Source organism: Dermacentor variabilis, chromosome 11, assembly GCF_050947875.1.
Source record: "Dermacentor variabilis isolate Ectoservices chromosome 11, ASM5094787v1, whole genome shotgun sequence".
Classification (NCBI taxonomy): Eukaryota; Metazoa; Arthropoda; class Arachnida; order Ixodida; family Ixodidae; genus Dermacentor; species Dermacentor variabilis.
In genome coordinates this window covers 14,928,605-14,940,990 of record NC_134578.1, presented here as the reverse complement: position 1 = coordinate 14,940,990, position 12,386 = coordinate 14,928,605, and the positions used below count along the sequence as shown (strand labels likewise).

The 12,386-nt window shown below is 44.4% G+C and overlaps 1 protein-coding gene across 3 annotated transcripts; it reads left to right on the top strand.

Annotated features, from left to right (window-relative positions):
* The first annotated feature begins 5,068 nt into the window (after positions 1 to 5,068).
* Positions 5,069 to 12,176, top strand: LOC142564166 (uncharacterized). 3 transcript variants are annotated; one of them, XM_075675055.1, is made up of 4 exons: positions 5,069 to 5,222; positions 5,384 to 5,655; positions 6,378 to 6,501; positions 12,001 to 12,176. In XM_075675055.1, exons 1-3 carry the CDS (start codon positions 5,202 to 5,204, stop codon positions 6,472 to 6,474), a joined length of 390 nt encoding a protein of 129 aa, XP_075531170.1. In that variant the 5' UTR covers positions 5,069 to 5,201; the 3' UTR covers positions 6,475 to 6,501; positions 12,001 to 12,176. The 3 variants fall into 3 exon arrangements, with proteins under 3 accessions (XP_075531170.1, XP_075531171.1, XP_075531169.1); XM_075675056.1 differs by having other exon boundaries at positions 6,378 to 6,497; positions 12,001 to 12,175; XM_075675054.1 differs by lacking the exon at positions 12,001 to 12,176 and having other exon boundaries at positions 6,378 to 9,053.
* Positions 12,177 to 12,386: the final 210 nt, after the last annotated feature.

Below are 12,386 nucleotides of genomic sequence, written 5' to 3'. Positions count from 1 at the left end.
TTGAAGCTGTCTTTTTCTTTTCTTTACTTCTGAAGCACACCCCCTATATCGCGTATCTGGTGGCAACACAAATTTTGCGAGGTTTCGGGGCACACGTGCGGTGTCTGCATCATGTGGCGTACTTTTCTGTAATCGACAAGCCACTGGGAGTATTGCTTCCGGTGGGGGGTTACGTAAATAAATTGGAACCGAGAAATCGTATCGCTTGGCATCCACAAAAGCGGCTTTGATTAGGGGAAAGCTTTAATACCCACCGGCAACTCAAGCAGGCGTATTTTTTAATGTTACTTCCTCCTCTGTCGGCAAGAAGTAGGCATATTTGAAAAAAAAACACGAAGTATCAAGTTTGCAACTCCATACCTCCGCAATTAAAAGAACATCAGTGTTGTAATACTTGGAAGGAAACGAACCGGAACGTCCAAAAGAAGGCAAAAATGACCTCTTTGTATCACTTCTTCAGTATACGTGTATCAATGCGTATTAAACAAAATGTGTATAAATTTTGTCCGCTTTGGACTGCCGGGCTTATTGGGAGACGCTGTTGTGTACATTATGTAAGGGTCTGTAATGTGCAATTATTTTGAGGATAGAACTTGCTTATAAGTTAGGTTACAAGTGTAACCAGTTTAGTTCTTTTTTAAACCAATATATGCGACGTCTGTCCGCAGTTGTCCAGAAAAGATGCGTTTTAGAGCATCGCGAGGTCTGCCTATGGTGCATGCGAGATGTATAAGTTTTGGCCAATTTGGACTTCAGGGCTTATTGCAAAACGTTGTTTACATTGTATAAGGGTCTGCAATGTGCCATTATATTGAGGATTGAACTTGCTTATCAGTTATGTTAAAAGTGCAACCAGTTTCATTCTTTTCTAAACCAATATGTGCGACGTTCGTCCGCAGTTGTCCAGAAAGTATGCGTTTTAGAGCATCGCGATGTCTGCATACGTGGTGCAGTGAAGTTTTGTTCCCAAATTTGTTTTATAGCGAAAGTAATTTCGGAGACGCGTGGCGTGCATTTGAGCCGTTGGCGTTGGCATCGGCGTGCCATCGAAGGCCGTGGATGCATATCCAGTCGCCCATTGCTGGTGGGTTGCCTGGAGCCCACGGTCAAGCTGCAGTGTAGCAGCTTTTTCTCCGGCCGCCTTTATCGGCTTGTACAGTTTCGAAATGCGCAGTTCAGCGTATTGCCGCTACCGTGCACGCGTGCGCTTTTGACTTCTAAAGCATGTCGATCCTCGCAGACCCGAGCAAACTGGAACGAAGGATTACAGCTCGCATTTGTGCTCACAATTTCGCGCGCGTGCAACTGAAATAATGTGCGCCGCCATGCGTTGCGGCACGCGAACGCGGACTTCCTTTACCTCGCAATACGCACAGAATAAAGAGCAAGAGCCTAATAATATACCAACTGCAATTTTAAGCAATAAGCATGCAGTTATTAATCATAGCCGACTTACGCGTATACGGTAATCTCAAATACTATATCCACAGGAAGTATACCAAGCCACCGCCAGTTCACGCTATATACGCACTTGTTTTTGAGACTTTCTTTTGCGAATTTAAAGTTATTCCTACCTAAATCGCCAACAGCTTGCTGGATTCTGTCAGTATAAATCATGGTCATTTCATTTCCATCAACGTCTCGCAGCACATTCATGCCGTAGCGCCAACTCCCCCCCTCCACCCCCCACCCCCCACACACACACCTACAAAAATTGCGGCAGAACTCATCTCACAATGACTGCCGACAGTAATGCGACTAGCACTTCAACTATATGTGGCGACGCACCATATGTATTTTTGAAATAACGTTTGTTCATCATCATCATCAGCGTATATTTTATGTCCATTGCCGGACAATGGCCTCTCCCAGTGGTCTCTAATTAACCCTGTCTTGCTCTAGCTGATTCCAACGTGCGCCTGTAGATTTCCTATTCTCATTCCCCCACCTAATTTTATACCGTACTGACTGCGTCTCCCTTCTCTCGGCACCTATTCTGTAACTGTAATGGTCAATCGGTTACCTGCCCTACGCATTACATGGCGTGCCCAGCTCTATTTTTGTCTCTTAATATCAACTCGAATATCGCCTACCACTTTTTCTCTCTGACCTACACCACTCTCTTCCTGTCTCTTAACGTAACGCCAAGCAATTTTCGTTCCATTGATATTGCGCGGTCCTCAACTTGTTCTGGAGCTTCTCGTGAAACTCCAAGTTTCTGTTCCATACGTTAGCACCAGTATAATGCACTGATTATACACTTTTCTTTACAACGACAGCGGTAATCTCCCAGTCAGGATTTCGTAACACCTGCCGTATGCACTCATATACCCGTGTTTATTCTTATTTAAATTTTATTCCCATGAACAGGGTCCCCTGTGAGTAATTGACCTAGATAAAGGTAATCCTGTACAGATTCTATAGAGGCTGACTGGCGATCATGAATTCTTGTTCTCTTGCCAGGCCATCGAGCATTACATCTGTATTCTGCATATTAGGATCCGACCCTTACTCTTTCTAGGTTAAGTTCCTCAATCACTTGTTGCGATTCATCCCCAGTGCTGCTGAACAGGACACTGTCATCTGCGAACCGAAGGTAATTGCTGAAACATTCGCCGTTGATCCTCACTCCTATGCCATAAAATGCATACACTGATGGTATTTGGTGCCCCATGCAGAAGGTCACGCTTCATGTGTGACCTAACGTATTGGCTATTATTAATGCCGAATTTTAGACTCGAACACGAGAGGTGATCATTCAAAGAAAGAAAGAGGCCTGATGGCACCAGACTAGCGAAGGCATTTCGCAGTTTCGATTGCAGCTCTGCTCCAATTTATTTCAGGAACTGGGATCAGTGCTCTCGGGCATTCCTTTGATCTTCAGAACGAAGGTTGATGAGCTCGCTGAAACACAGCTCCCTAGAGTAAAAAAAAAATACCAACGTCATATGTTCTTTTGCTTTTTACCCAGCTTATCACAGTTTATCTCACAGTCACCACGTGGTTTCCCAACTTTAGAAACACAGTTATTGTGACATAGCGGCGCTTGTAATTTTCATTTATACTTTTGTCTTTCCCACAGCAGCCCATTTAGCCACTGTGTACAAAGTCATCTAGAAAGGCGCCGATGCATTAGACCTGGGGTGGCTTGCCCGAACATTTAATAGCGAAAATAACAACGGATTTAAGAACGCTTCGTCATTATTTTCCTTAAGTAATATTCGTACAAGCCTCCCCTGGTCCTTTGCCTGTGAATGCAGCATGACATTATGGACAATCCAGGTGGTGTCAGAGCGATGGCAATATAGGAGAAGTCGAACGCAGTGATTGAGTGGCGGTGACAATAGGTCATATCAGAGGTACGCGATATCGTAAAAACACAAGTCCGTTGTGTGCTTGCAAATGACCATATATATGCATAGCACCTATAGAAGGATACAAGTTAAAAAAAAAACACCAGTTGGCAACCGAGGCACACGGACCGCACGGCGTTGTGTTACTCCGCTAGCCAATCACAAAAGTAGGGTGGCTAGAATTCTAGCCACCCTAACAAAAGCAAAGAAAGTCGTTGTCGTGTGACGTCTTCAATATGGCGTCGTACTTGATACCTCCGGAGCGTCTGCTGTTCTTGAAGAGTCTTTTCATCGACTGAAGCGATGAGGTGCTCAACAGACACGGACAAAGTGTATGGAGTCTGAGCATTTCACTCTTCGAAAGTCCGGGTACAGTTCATTTCATTGCTGAGCGCGTTTTACTTATGAAACTTCACTGCTTGACAGTAAATAGTTAGATCAAAGCAAGAATTTTATTTCACTCCAATAAAGAATTAGGATTTCACCGCTCCACTATTATAGACGAGTGAAAACGCATAAAATTACGCGCTTATAATTTTATTTTTCTGGCCACCGCCTTATTTAGGTAGCAGGGAAAGTTTCAAGTACGAACTATTTGCAGCCTCGCGGAGGAACAGTGGCTGGCGGTTATGTGGGCGTGGGCGGGGCTTCAGTGCAGTTTTAAGGTGTATCCAACTATAGAACTAACTGTATAACGTAGCACTCCGTTTTTCCTTTCACAGGGCCATAAGAAATTGGCTATAAAGTTCGCCGAATCATGCAAAAAAGCCGAATTATGCCAAAAGTATCCAGGAATCCAAACCTCAAATTTTAAGTGCCAAATAATTACCCAATGTGGTCGAAAATAGCCACCAACGGCAACACTGGTCTGCGGTGATAGTGACCAGTTCCGTACTACAGTTTCTAGCACTTTATTCTGTAGTTTCCAGTTCACTACAACGTACCGGCTGTGAGCGCGTGTGCATGCTCCCTAATATATATGCTCTCTCCACAATGTAAGGTAGCAAACCGCATTTTCTGTTCTGGTTAACCTACTCATGCCTGTCTCTTTCCAGTTCTCTCGCGTACATAAAGTATAGGGCTTTACGCGTCAAAACCACGACCCGATTATGAGGCCCGACAAGACGGAGGGAGGGGGGGGGGGGTTGAGTGAGGAGGGCTGGCTCTGGAATAATTTTGACCACCTCGTTTTTTGCTTGTTTTTTTAACATGCGTGTTATGCGTGGTACACCGACCGTGTTTTGGATTCCACCACCATGGGAATGCGGCCACAGCCGCCAGGATCGAAGCCGCGAACTCGAGCTGAGCAGCAAGTACAACGCGATATCACTGGACTACCCCGGCGGGTTACTGCCGGTTTACAGCAGTTCTCGAACATTCCCATCTTGCAAACAATAAACAGTACGCCTAGAAAGGCGAAGCAGGAAAGCAAAACTAATAGGAACATGTCCTGCTAGATGTGCGACTGGTTGCGCATCTCGGAGATCATTTTAGGCCTTCATTTATGATACACAGATGGCGCCACCTAACTTTTTCTCACTGGCGTAAGCTGCTGACACGCACGTGGTAGTAGCGAAATGCCATACTAAAACGCTGCTGCCACGCACGGAAGTGACGTCAGAGTTATGATGACGTTGTTTAAACAAGTATGACGTGTTCCGGTTTATAGTTTTGCGCGCGCTGCTGGAGCTGCTTCAGCTGTTCAGCTTAGCTAAGACACAATTTTACGGTTTCTTACTGTATTGGGTGCTAGAATGTTGTTCTAGTTGCGCTGGAAGAATCGGATGGTGTTCGAACTTGCGATCACGAGCGACACTTGGACGCAACGCTGGAGCAGCTCGTTTCCTTATGCCTTGCAGCGCGTTTATGGTTGGTAGTGTGGTCTTATGTAGCTCCTGTTACGTTTTTCAGTGCTCTTGTTTGTTGAATTTGCTGTTGTGAATGGGGCACATGTTGGCTTCCAGTATGGCAGAACTTTTTTCTCTTATGGTAAAAACGTTTAAACGCGTTCTAAACTCTTGTCGCTGCAGCCAGAGTGCGGGAAGCCTCGAGCTCGCTTCTTCCCGGCGCCGCCCCGGCTTCGAGGGCCGCCGGGGACCTTCTCCATCGGCGTTGCCGCCGCTGGGAGACGACTCTCAAAAGTTCAGAGTTGGCAGACCGCAGCTCTGGGCCATCCGGCAAGCCGAAGGTGCCGCTCGAGTTCAAGGACTTCGAGCCGCCACCTGACAAAAACTGCCGGACCATTCTCTATTAAAGTTTCTTCTTCATCCTTCGTGGGATTGCTGTTGCATATATTGCCCGAGTAAGTGCTGTTGCAATTTTTTTACGGCAATGTCGCATTTACCTCTACTGTTTCTTGTCTTGCATCTTCATGCTGTTTCCCTGTTTACCTCGGATTTTGGTGGCTAGCGAATCGCGACTTGCTTGTGCACCTGCTCGTTACAGTTCAAAAGGCACATGTTGAGCAACCTGAATGTAAACTATGAAGACAAATATTGCAAAAGGTGGCCCAGCCACTCATAGCTCTACTTTGGTTCAATTTTGTTGTAAAGTTTGGCTGTCTTGAAGACCGAGAAATTTTCTTAAATTTCTTCCAGCTAGTTTGCTAAGCTGCTATTTAGTATTGCTTCTTATGATGGCGCTGTGCGAGGTACCAGGTTTGCGCAAATGTTCCTCGCAACTTGTTTGTAGACATGACGTAGCTTCATTGCAGGAACCTGCATTTTGTTATACATGTGAAATGCATGCTAATATGACCAGTGTGGGCTTGCAGGTCCATGCATGCCGCTCTCAAGCAAATGCCGTTTCCATTGTATGAATCTTCCTTGACCTTGCTGCACTTCACAGGGCTTGTTTGGTTAATCCTTTTGTCTGTGCAATAGAATGCTCATAGGTCTTGAGCTTTACCCTGATCCTTTTGTCCAACAAAAAAAAAAAACTCTTTAGGCATTGCGTTAGGGAACATATCTGGGTGATAATGTGACAATCTTTGCCTCTATAACCTTTCTTTTCTCCCATCTTCAGTGAAGTTGTCAACCACCTGTCCCTTTGTTCGAACAGAGTGCCATGCATTGACAGAAATTCTCATCACAACAAGAAAATCTCTGAAGGAAATTTTTGAAACTGACTAGGACTTCGTCTTGGGCAAGTTGGTGAAATCTGCGACGCATTTTTTTTTTTTTGTGCGCAAAAAGATATTTATAGAAGAAGGACGCATGAAAGTGCGAACTACCAACTGACTTAATGATTCAAAGGATGGAAGATAGGGTACAAATTTTGTGCACATGCGAGAGGCGAATGTTGTGACAGTGCTAGTTTGTCTAGTAATGCTACAAATCGGCATTAAACAAGTGCACTTCTGGGGAATTAAGGCAATTGAAGTGCTACTGACATGTGCACCATCTCTCTGATAAAATATTCCTTCGCGAGTTCATGTGCTGTTTTGTTGCTACTTCTGCCCAGGATCACAATGTTGGAAAGCACGGCTCACATGAGCAGGCCTTGCAATGTGCGCTGCACCATCCGGTTTATTTAAATTGTTTGAATGCTCCCTCAAATAGTCATTTAGGCATTGGGCCGTTTGGTCTACATAGAACTTGCCACAGCCGAGAGGTATCTCATAGACCAACCCACAGCACAATGCAAAATGGTTGGCATGATTTTTCATACACCCTTGTCTCGTGGTATGAGAGCCACTAGCAAAATTATTTGCTTTCACGTCGATAAATGTTGTACACTGTTGCACACATTTTTGGCGTGACAGAATGGGTCTTTTTTTTTGCATGAGTGCGAACATTCATAGCGATGGAAACAAAAAAATTGTTTCAAGTGAGGCACTAGATCACCCAGAGCAACAATCTAAAGAAAACATGTATTTTATGTTAATCTTGATTTATTAAACAATTTTCTCGCCCTAATGTGGCAAAGAGGACATCTTAACCTCTACACGGACAGGCAGAAGAATGACAATTCCATGAGAAATGTCAACATATGAGCATGGAAAGCGCAGTTGCCAGTGATGTGAGGACTGACGACTTAACAAGTACCACAACGCGGAATGGAAAGCGTATGCGTCAGCTCCCGCCTTTTAAAAGGTTGATGCTCTTATTGAACACGCCAATGCCATGCTGTGCCCCGACCAGCTTCAAAGCCGCAAACTGCACTGTTTTGCAGTACGCTGCGACTGCAGCCCACTTGTTGCCTGATGTAGATTCCGGATTCCGGAAATGGGCTGAGAAGGTCTAAGCCGACACGATGGAAGGTCTTGGTAGGGATGTCGAGCGGCTGCAGGTAACCGGTGGGGAGCTGGGAAGGCTTCTTACGTCGTTGGCAAAGTTCACAAGTGGGGACACAACATCGTACGGAACGGGCAAGGCCCGTCCAAAAAATACGGCGACGTACACGGTCATAGGTTCGAGATACGGCAAGGTGTGCTGCCGTTGGTGCGTCGTGAAGCTCTTCTAGAACAGTGGAGCGGAGGTGTTTAGGTATTACAAGTAGAAACTCAGAGCCGTCCAGATGAAGGTTACGGAGGACGAAGAGGCGTAGAGCAGCATCGGCTGGAGAATGTTCAAAATGGTCTATGAGTGCTCTGATGTAGCCGTCATGATGTTGCTCGTCGGCGAAATGAAGCAGCTGTGATACAGAGAATACACAAGAAGCACTGGCAATATTGGAGGAGTCAAAGTTGTCAACAGGTAACGCGACAAGCAGTCAGCGTCTTGGTGCAGGCGGCCAGACTTGTACACCATGGAATATGAAAATTCTTGTAGCCTCAAAGCCCATCGACCAAGCTGGCCTGTAGGGTCTTTTAGTGATGAAAGCTAGCAGAGAGCATGATGGTCAGTGACTACGGAAAAAGGGCGACTGTAAAGGTAAGGACAGATATTCGCAACTGCCCAGACGACAGCAAGGCATTCTCATTCCGTAATGGAATAGTTGTGCTCCGATTGTGCTAGGAGGTGGCTCGCATAAGTAATAACGCGATCCTGTCCACGCTGACGCTGGGCTAAGACGGTACCTACGCCATGACCGCTGGCATCTGTACGCAATTCTGTAGGGGCATCAGGGTCGAAGTGGGCGAGAATGGGTGGTGAGGTTAGAAGAGTGACGAGACGAGAGAAGGCGGCGGCTTCTGAAGTACCCCGCACCTCCACCAGAATGTTACGTGTGAAAAGACAGACGAAAGGGGCTATTTACAGGTTATTTACACTGGAGCCAGGCAGCCAGGCCGACCCTCGCTCGCACTAAGAGCTGCGACGTCATCTTCGTTCTCGTGGCGGCCCGTCTTTTGAGCATTGCTCGATGATATTGTAATAATATTACTGCGAATAGAGCTTTTGTAATTGAGAAACTGAAGTAAATGCAGGACACAATTAGACACTCCCTTAGACATTCAAGTACTAGCCAGATGATGAAGGCACTCCTCATTAAAATTCTGTCACTGGAACTCATCTACTAGTAATAAAAATATCGCTGCATTGCATTATAACATGAAAGAAAATGCTTCTTGTCTAGTTCTATTTGATTTTTAGAAAAAAGAACCTATTGAGGTTACCCTTGAAAGCATCGCCCACGCTTTTGTGTTTCAGTAGTTATTATGTAGTGCTGAGCTGGCTTTTCTGGCTCGCGAAACTTGCACAAACTTCAAGTCGCAGAGAATTTTATGTTCATGTGATGTCGTGGTATGTCTGAACAGTCCATGCCACTTGACCAAGAGCAGCTGCAGTGGTGAATCCAATGTTCTGTCTTGGGTCGGTTGCTCCATGGCCGCACGTACGCATTTGTCGTAGAAAACTGTAGCACCATCTGTAGGGCGCTGTTTAACTCACCGATGAAAGCAAAGGGCAGTCGTGGCGTATGCAACGTCGCCACTCCCTGCTCAGGAGCAGGTGATTTGAATTCCTCTCTAGGTATGCGGACCCTTCAGACGCAATTTCCTCGTAAACTAAGTCTTGTTGGCACGAAACAAGCACTGTGAGGTTTATGGAATGCTACTTTAATAGGCCGCATCTATTTATTTATTTCATACATACTGCTAGCCTCCATTTCGAGGCTGTTGCAGGACATGGGAAAATACATTGCATCAAAATATGAATGGCAAACTTATACACTTGTTAATATTGTAGTTTACGAGAAGATGTAGTTGAGCAATACAATAAGAGGGTGTGACCTTCCTGAGTCAGCCCTTAAAGGTTAATGAACAAAAATGCAGAAGCATAAGGCAAACTACAAAAAAAGTACACCAAACCAATTACAAACATATTGCAGTGTCTGTAGGCGATACTTATAAGTTAAGGTGCGTACTCAGACCTATTTTTCCAGCATAGGAAGGAAATCGTCAGGTGAACAAATTATATCACTAGGCAATGAATTCTAATCACTGATTGTCTGAGGAAAGAAAAAATACCTGAATGTGTCTGTGTGGAACCTGTATTCAATTAAATGTTTAAGGTGTTTAGTTCTAGTGTTTCGCTGTTCAGAGAAAGATACATATGCACCACTGTGTAATTTGTAGCCCCCATTAAGGAGGTGGAACAGAAACTTGAGGCGTAAGAATTTAGCACGCTTGCAAATAGTACTATAGTCCACTACTACTTAGTAGTCTGCTTTGTATTTTCCTTTAATGTCCCATGAAATGACCATATTAGGGAGCACTCAAACAATTCAAATAAATTTCAAGGTGTGCATCTTGGCATGCTTTGCAAGGCCTGCTAACGTGAACTGTGCTTTTCGTGTGTTATGATCTTGGGCAGTGCATGAGTTCATGGAAGCATACGGTGTTAGGATGATCCTGCATGTGTTAGTAAATGTAAATTATTTTAATTGCATGTAACCTTAGAAGCAGGCTAGTAGCCAATAAACTCTTGTTTGCTAACCCAAGGCATCGAGGCGGTCAAAGTCAGGGTCGTTGACCATTTGCCTGCTCCTAACCCCAATTATTGGCAAATCAGTTCTGTAGAAACCCGCAAGATCAAGGAGGGTACACGAAAAGGAAAATTCTTGAGACCCATATGGGTTTTTAAAAAAAGGCGGTGACTGGTGACACGCGTAGTAGAGGCGAAATGCCATACCAAAACGCTACTGCCATGCACGGAAGTGATGTCACATTTTTGACCACGTGATTGTGACGTTTAAACAAGTATGGCGTGTTCCAGTTAACAATTTTGCTACAGTTTGCGCGCGCTGCTTCCACTTTTGATCTTAGTTAAAACATAAATTTATGGTTCCTTACTGTATTGTGTAGCAAAATATGCTAGTTAGTTGTGCTGGGACAACCGAAATGTGCCTGAGCTTGCGATCATGACCGACACTTGGGCCCACGCCTAAAGCAACTCATTTCCTTATACCTTGCAGTGCCTGTTATGGTTCATAACGTGGTTTTGTGCAGCTTACTGTTCAGTTTTTCAGTGCTGTTGCTCTTGTTTGCTGAATTTGTTGTAAATGGAGCTCGTGAGTGTCTTCAGCTTGGCGGCACTTTCTTCTCTTATGACAGAAAGGTTTAAAATATTTCTAAACGTTTGTTGCTGTCGCTTACTTGAGTACGTTGATCGTGAAGACTTTTCCTTTTTTTTTTCCATCTTTCGTGGGGCTTTGCATAATGTGCGAGTAAGTGAGCTGTCGCAAATTTTTATGGCACTCAATGCAGCGTTTACCTCTACTCTTCGTCTACTGTACGGTTTCCCTAATCACGGATTTCTCGGCTCGATTGTGAATCACGACTTGCTTGAGAACCTGCTAGAAAGCCCAAAGAAGGCTACAGCATCTACATTCTGCGCCTGCTCGCAACACTTCAAAATGCACATGTTGAGAAACCCTAATCTAAACTATGAAAACCAGTATATAGGAACGTGTTCTACTCAGGCTCAATCTTGCTCTCAAATTAAGTTTGTCTTGAAGCCAGAATGCGGTGCAGCTTGTTTCCTAAACTGATATGTATACTAGCATTGTTGTTTCTTACGCTGTTATCTGAGGCACCATGCTTGCACGAACATTCTTCGCAACTTGTATGGAAATACGACGTAGATTCATTGTAGGAATCAAGCTTTGTGTCCTGTCCTTCTCTTGGATTTTATTTTCGCGCTATTCTTGAGCTCGAATCAGGAATTTGTCATTGTAGAACCTGCACTACGTAGATGTGAAATGTAAAGACACTATACTGGTAGGTGGGTGTACGCAAATGTGTAAGTTTCTAGGCTCATGCCAATCAAGAAAATGCCAATTTTTCATCCCGTGAGTCTTTCTTCACCTTGTGGAATTTCGCAAGCCTTGTTTCAGTCATCCCTTGGTATCTGTTGCAGCAGCTCAGTGTCTATAGTGCCCTGCTGAGCACAAGCTCAGTGGTTTGATTCCCGGCTCTAACAGCCACAGTTTGATGGGGGTGAAACGTAAAAACACTTGCATTTGAGCTTTGGGCGCACTTTAAGGAATCTCCGGTGGTCAAAATAAACTAGAACCTACGATGTAAACCACAGTGAAGTTACATGTCAAAACCTCACAGTTAAAGTAATCTCTTGATCTGTATAACAAAATTCTGATAAGTTTTATCCCTTAGCATGATCCTCTTGTCTAATAAAAACTTTTTAAGGCATTGTGTAAAAATATGTTTTGGATGACTACTGAGTATTTTTTCTCAAATTTTTTTCAGCACCAAACCGAAGAAGTTGTCGATCACTTTGGACTTTTCTCAAACAGGGTGTTGTCCGGTGATTGAATTTCTCTTCACACAAGGACAGATTGTGAAGGAGATTTTGTAAACTATCAGCAGCAGTAGAGAACAAGGCACAAAGAATAAAGGAAATTGATGGACCCAATTTTCTGTTATTTACTATGTTGTGAAGGAAGCAGACAGTGAAGCTGGACAATATGTAGGGGAAATCATAATGTAGAAATAATAAGTAAAGAGGAAGTGAAAGTTGATAGAAAGACAACTTGCTGAAGGTGGGAGCCGAACCCCCATACTGTGCATTAAGCATGCCATGCATTGCCAATTAAGCTACTGATGTGGTCGTCCTCCCATTTACTTGGCTATCT

Bases quoted from the DNA above. Each gene is read 5' to 3' on its own strand.
- LOC142564166 (XM_075675055.1), top strand. From the start codon at position 5,202: ATGCCTTGCAGCGCGTTTATG. The intron at 5,223-5,383 runs GTTGGTAGTGTG...TTGTCGCTGCAG, and splicing joins TGCCTTGCAGCGCGTTTATG to CCAGAGTGCGGGAAGCCTCG. The intron at 5,656-6,377 runs GTAAGTGCTGTT...TCCCATCTTCAG, and splicing joins CTGTTGCATATATTGCCCGA to TGAAGTTGTCAACCACCTGT.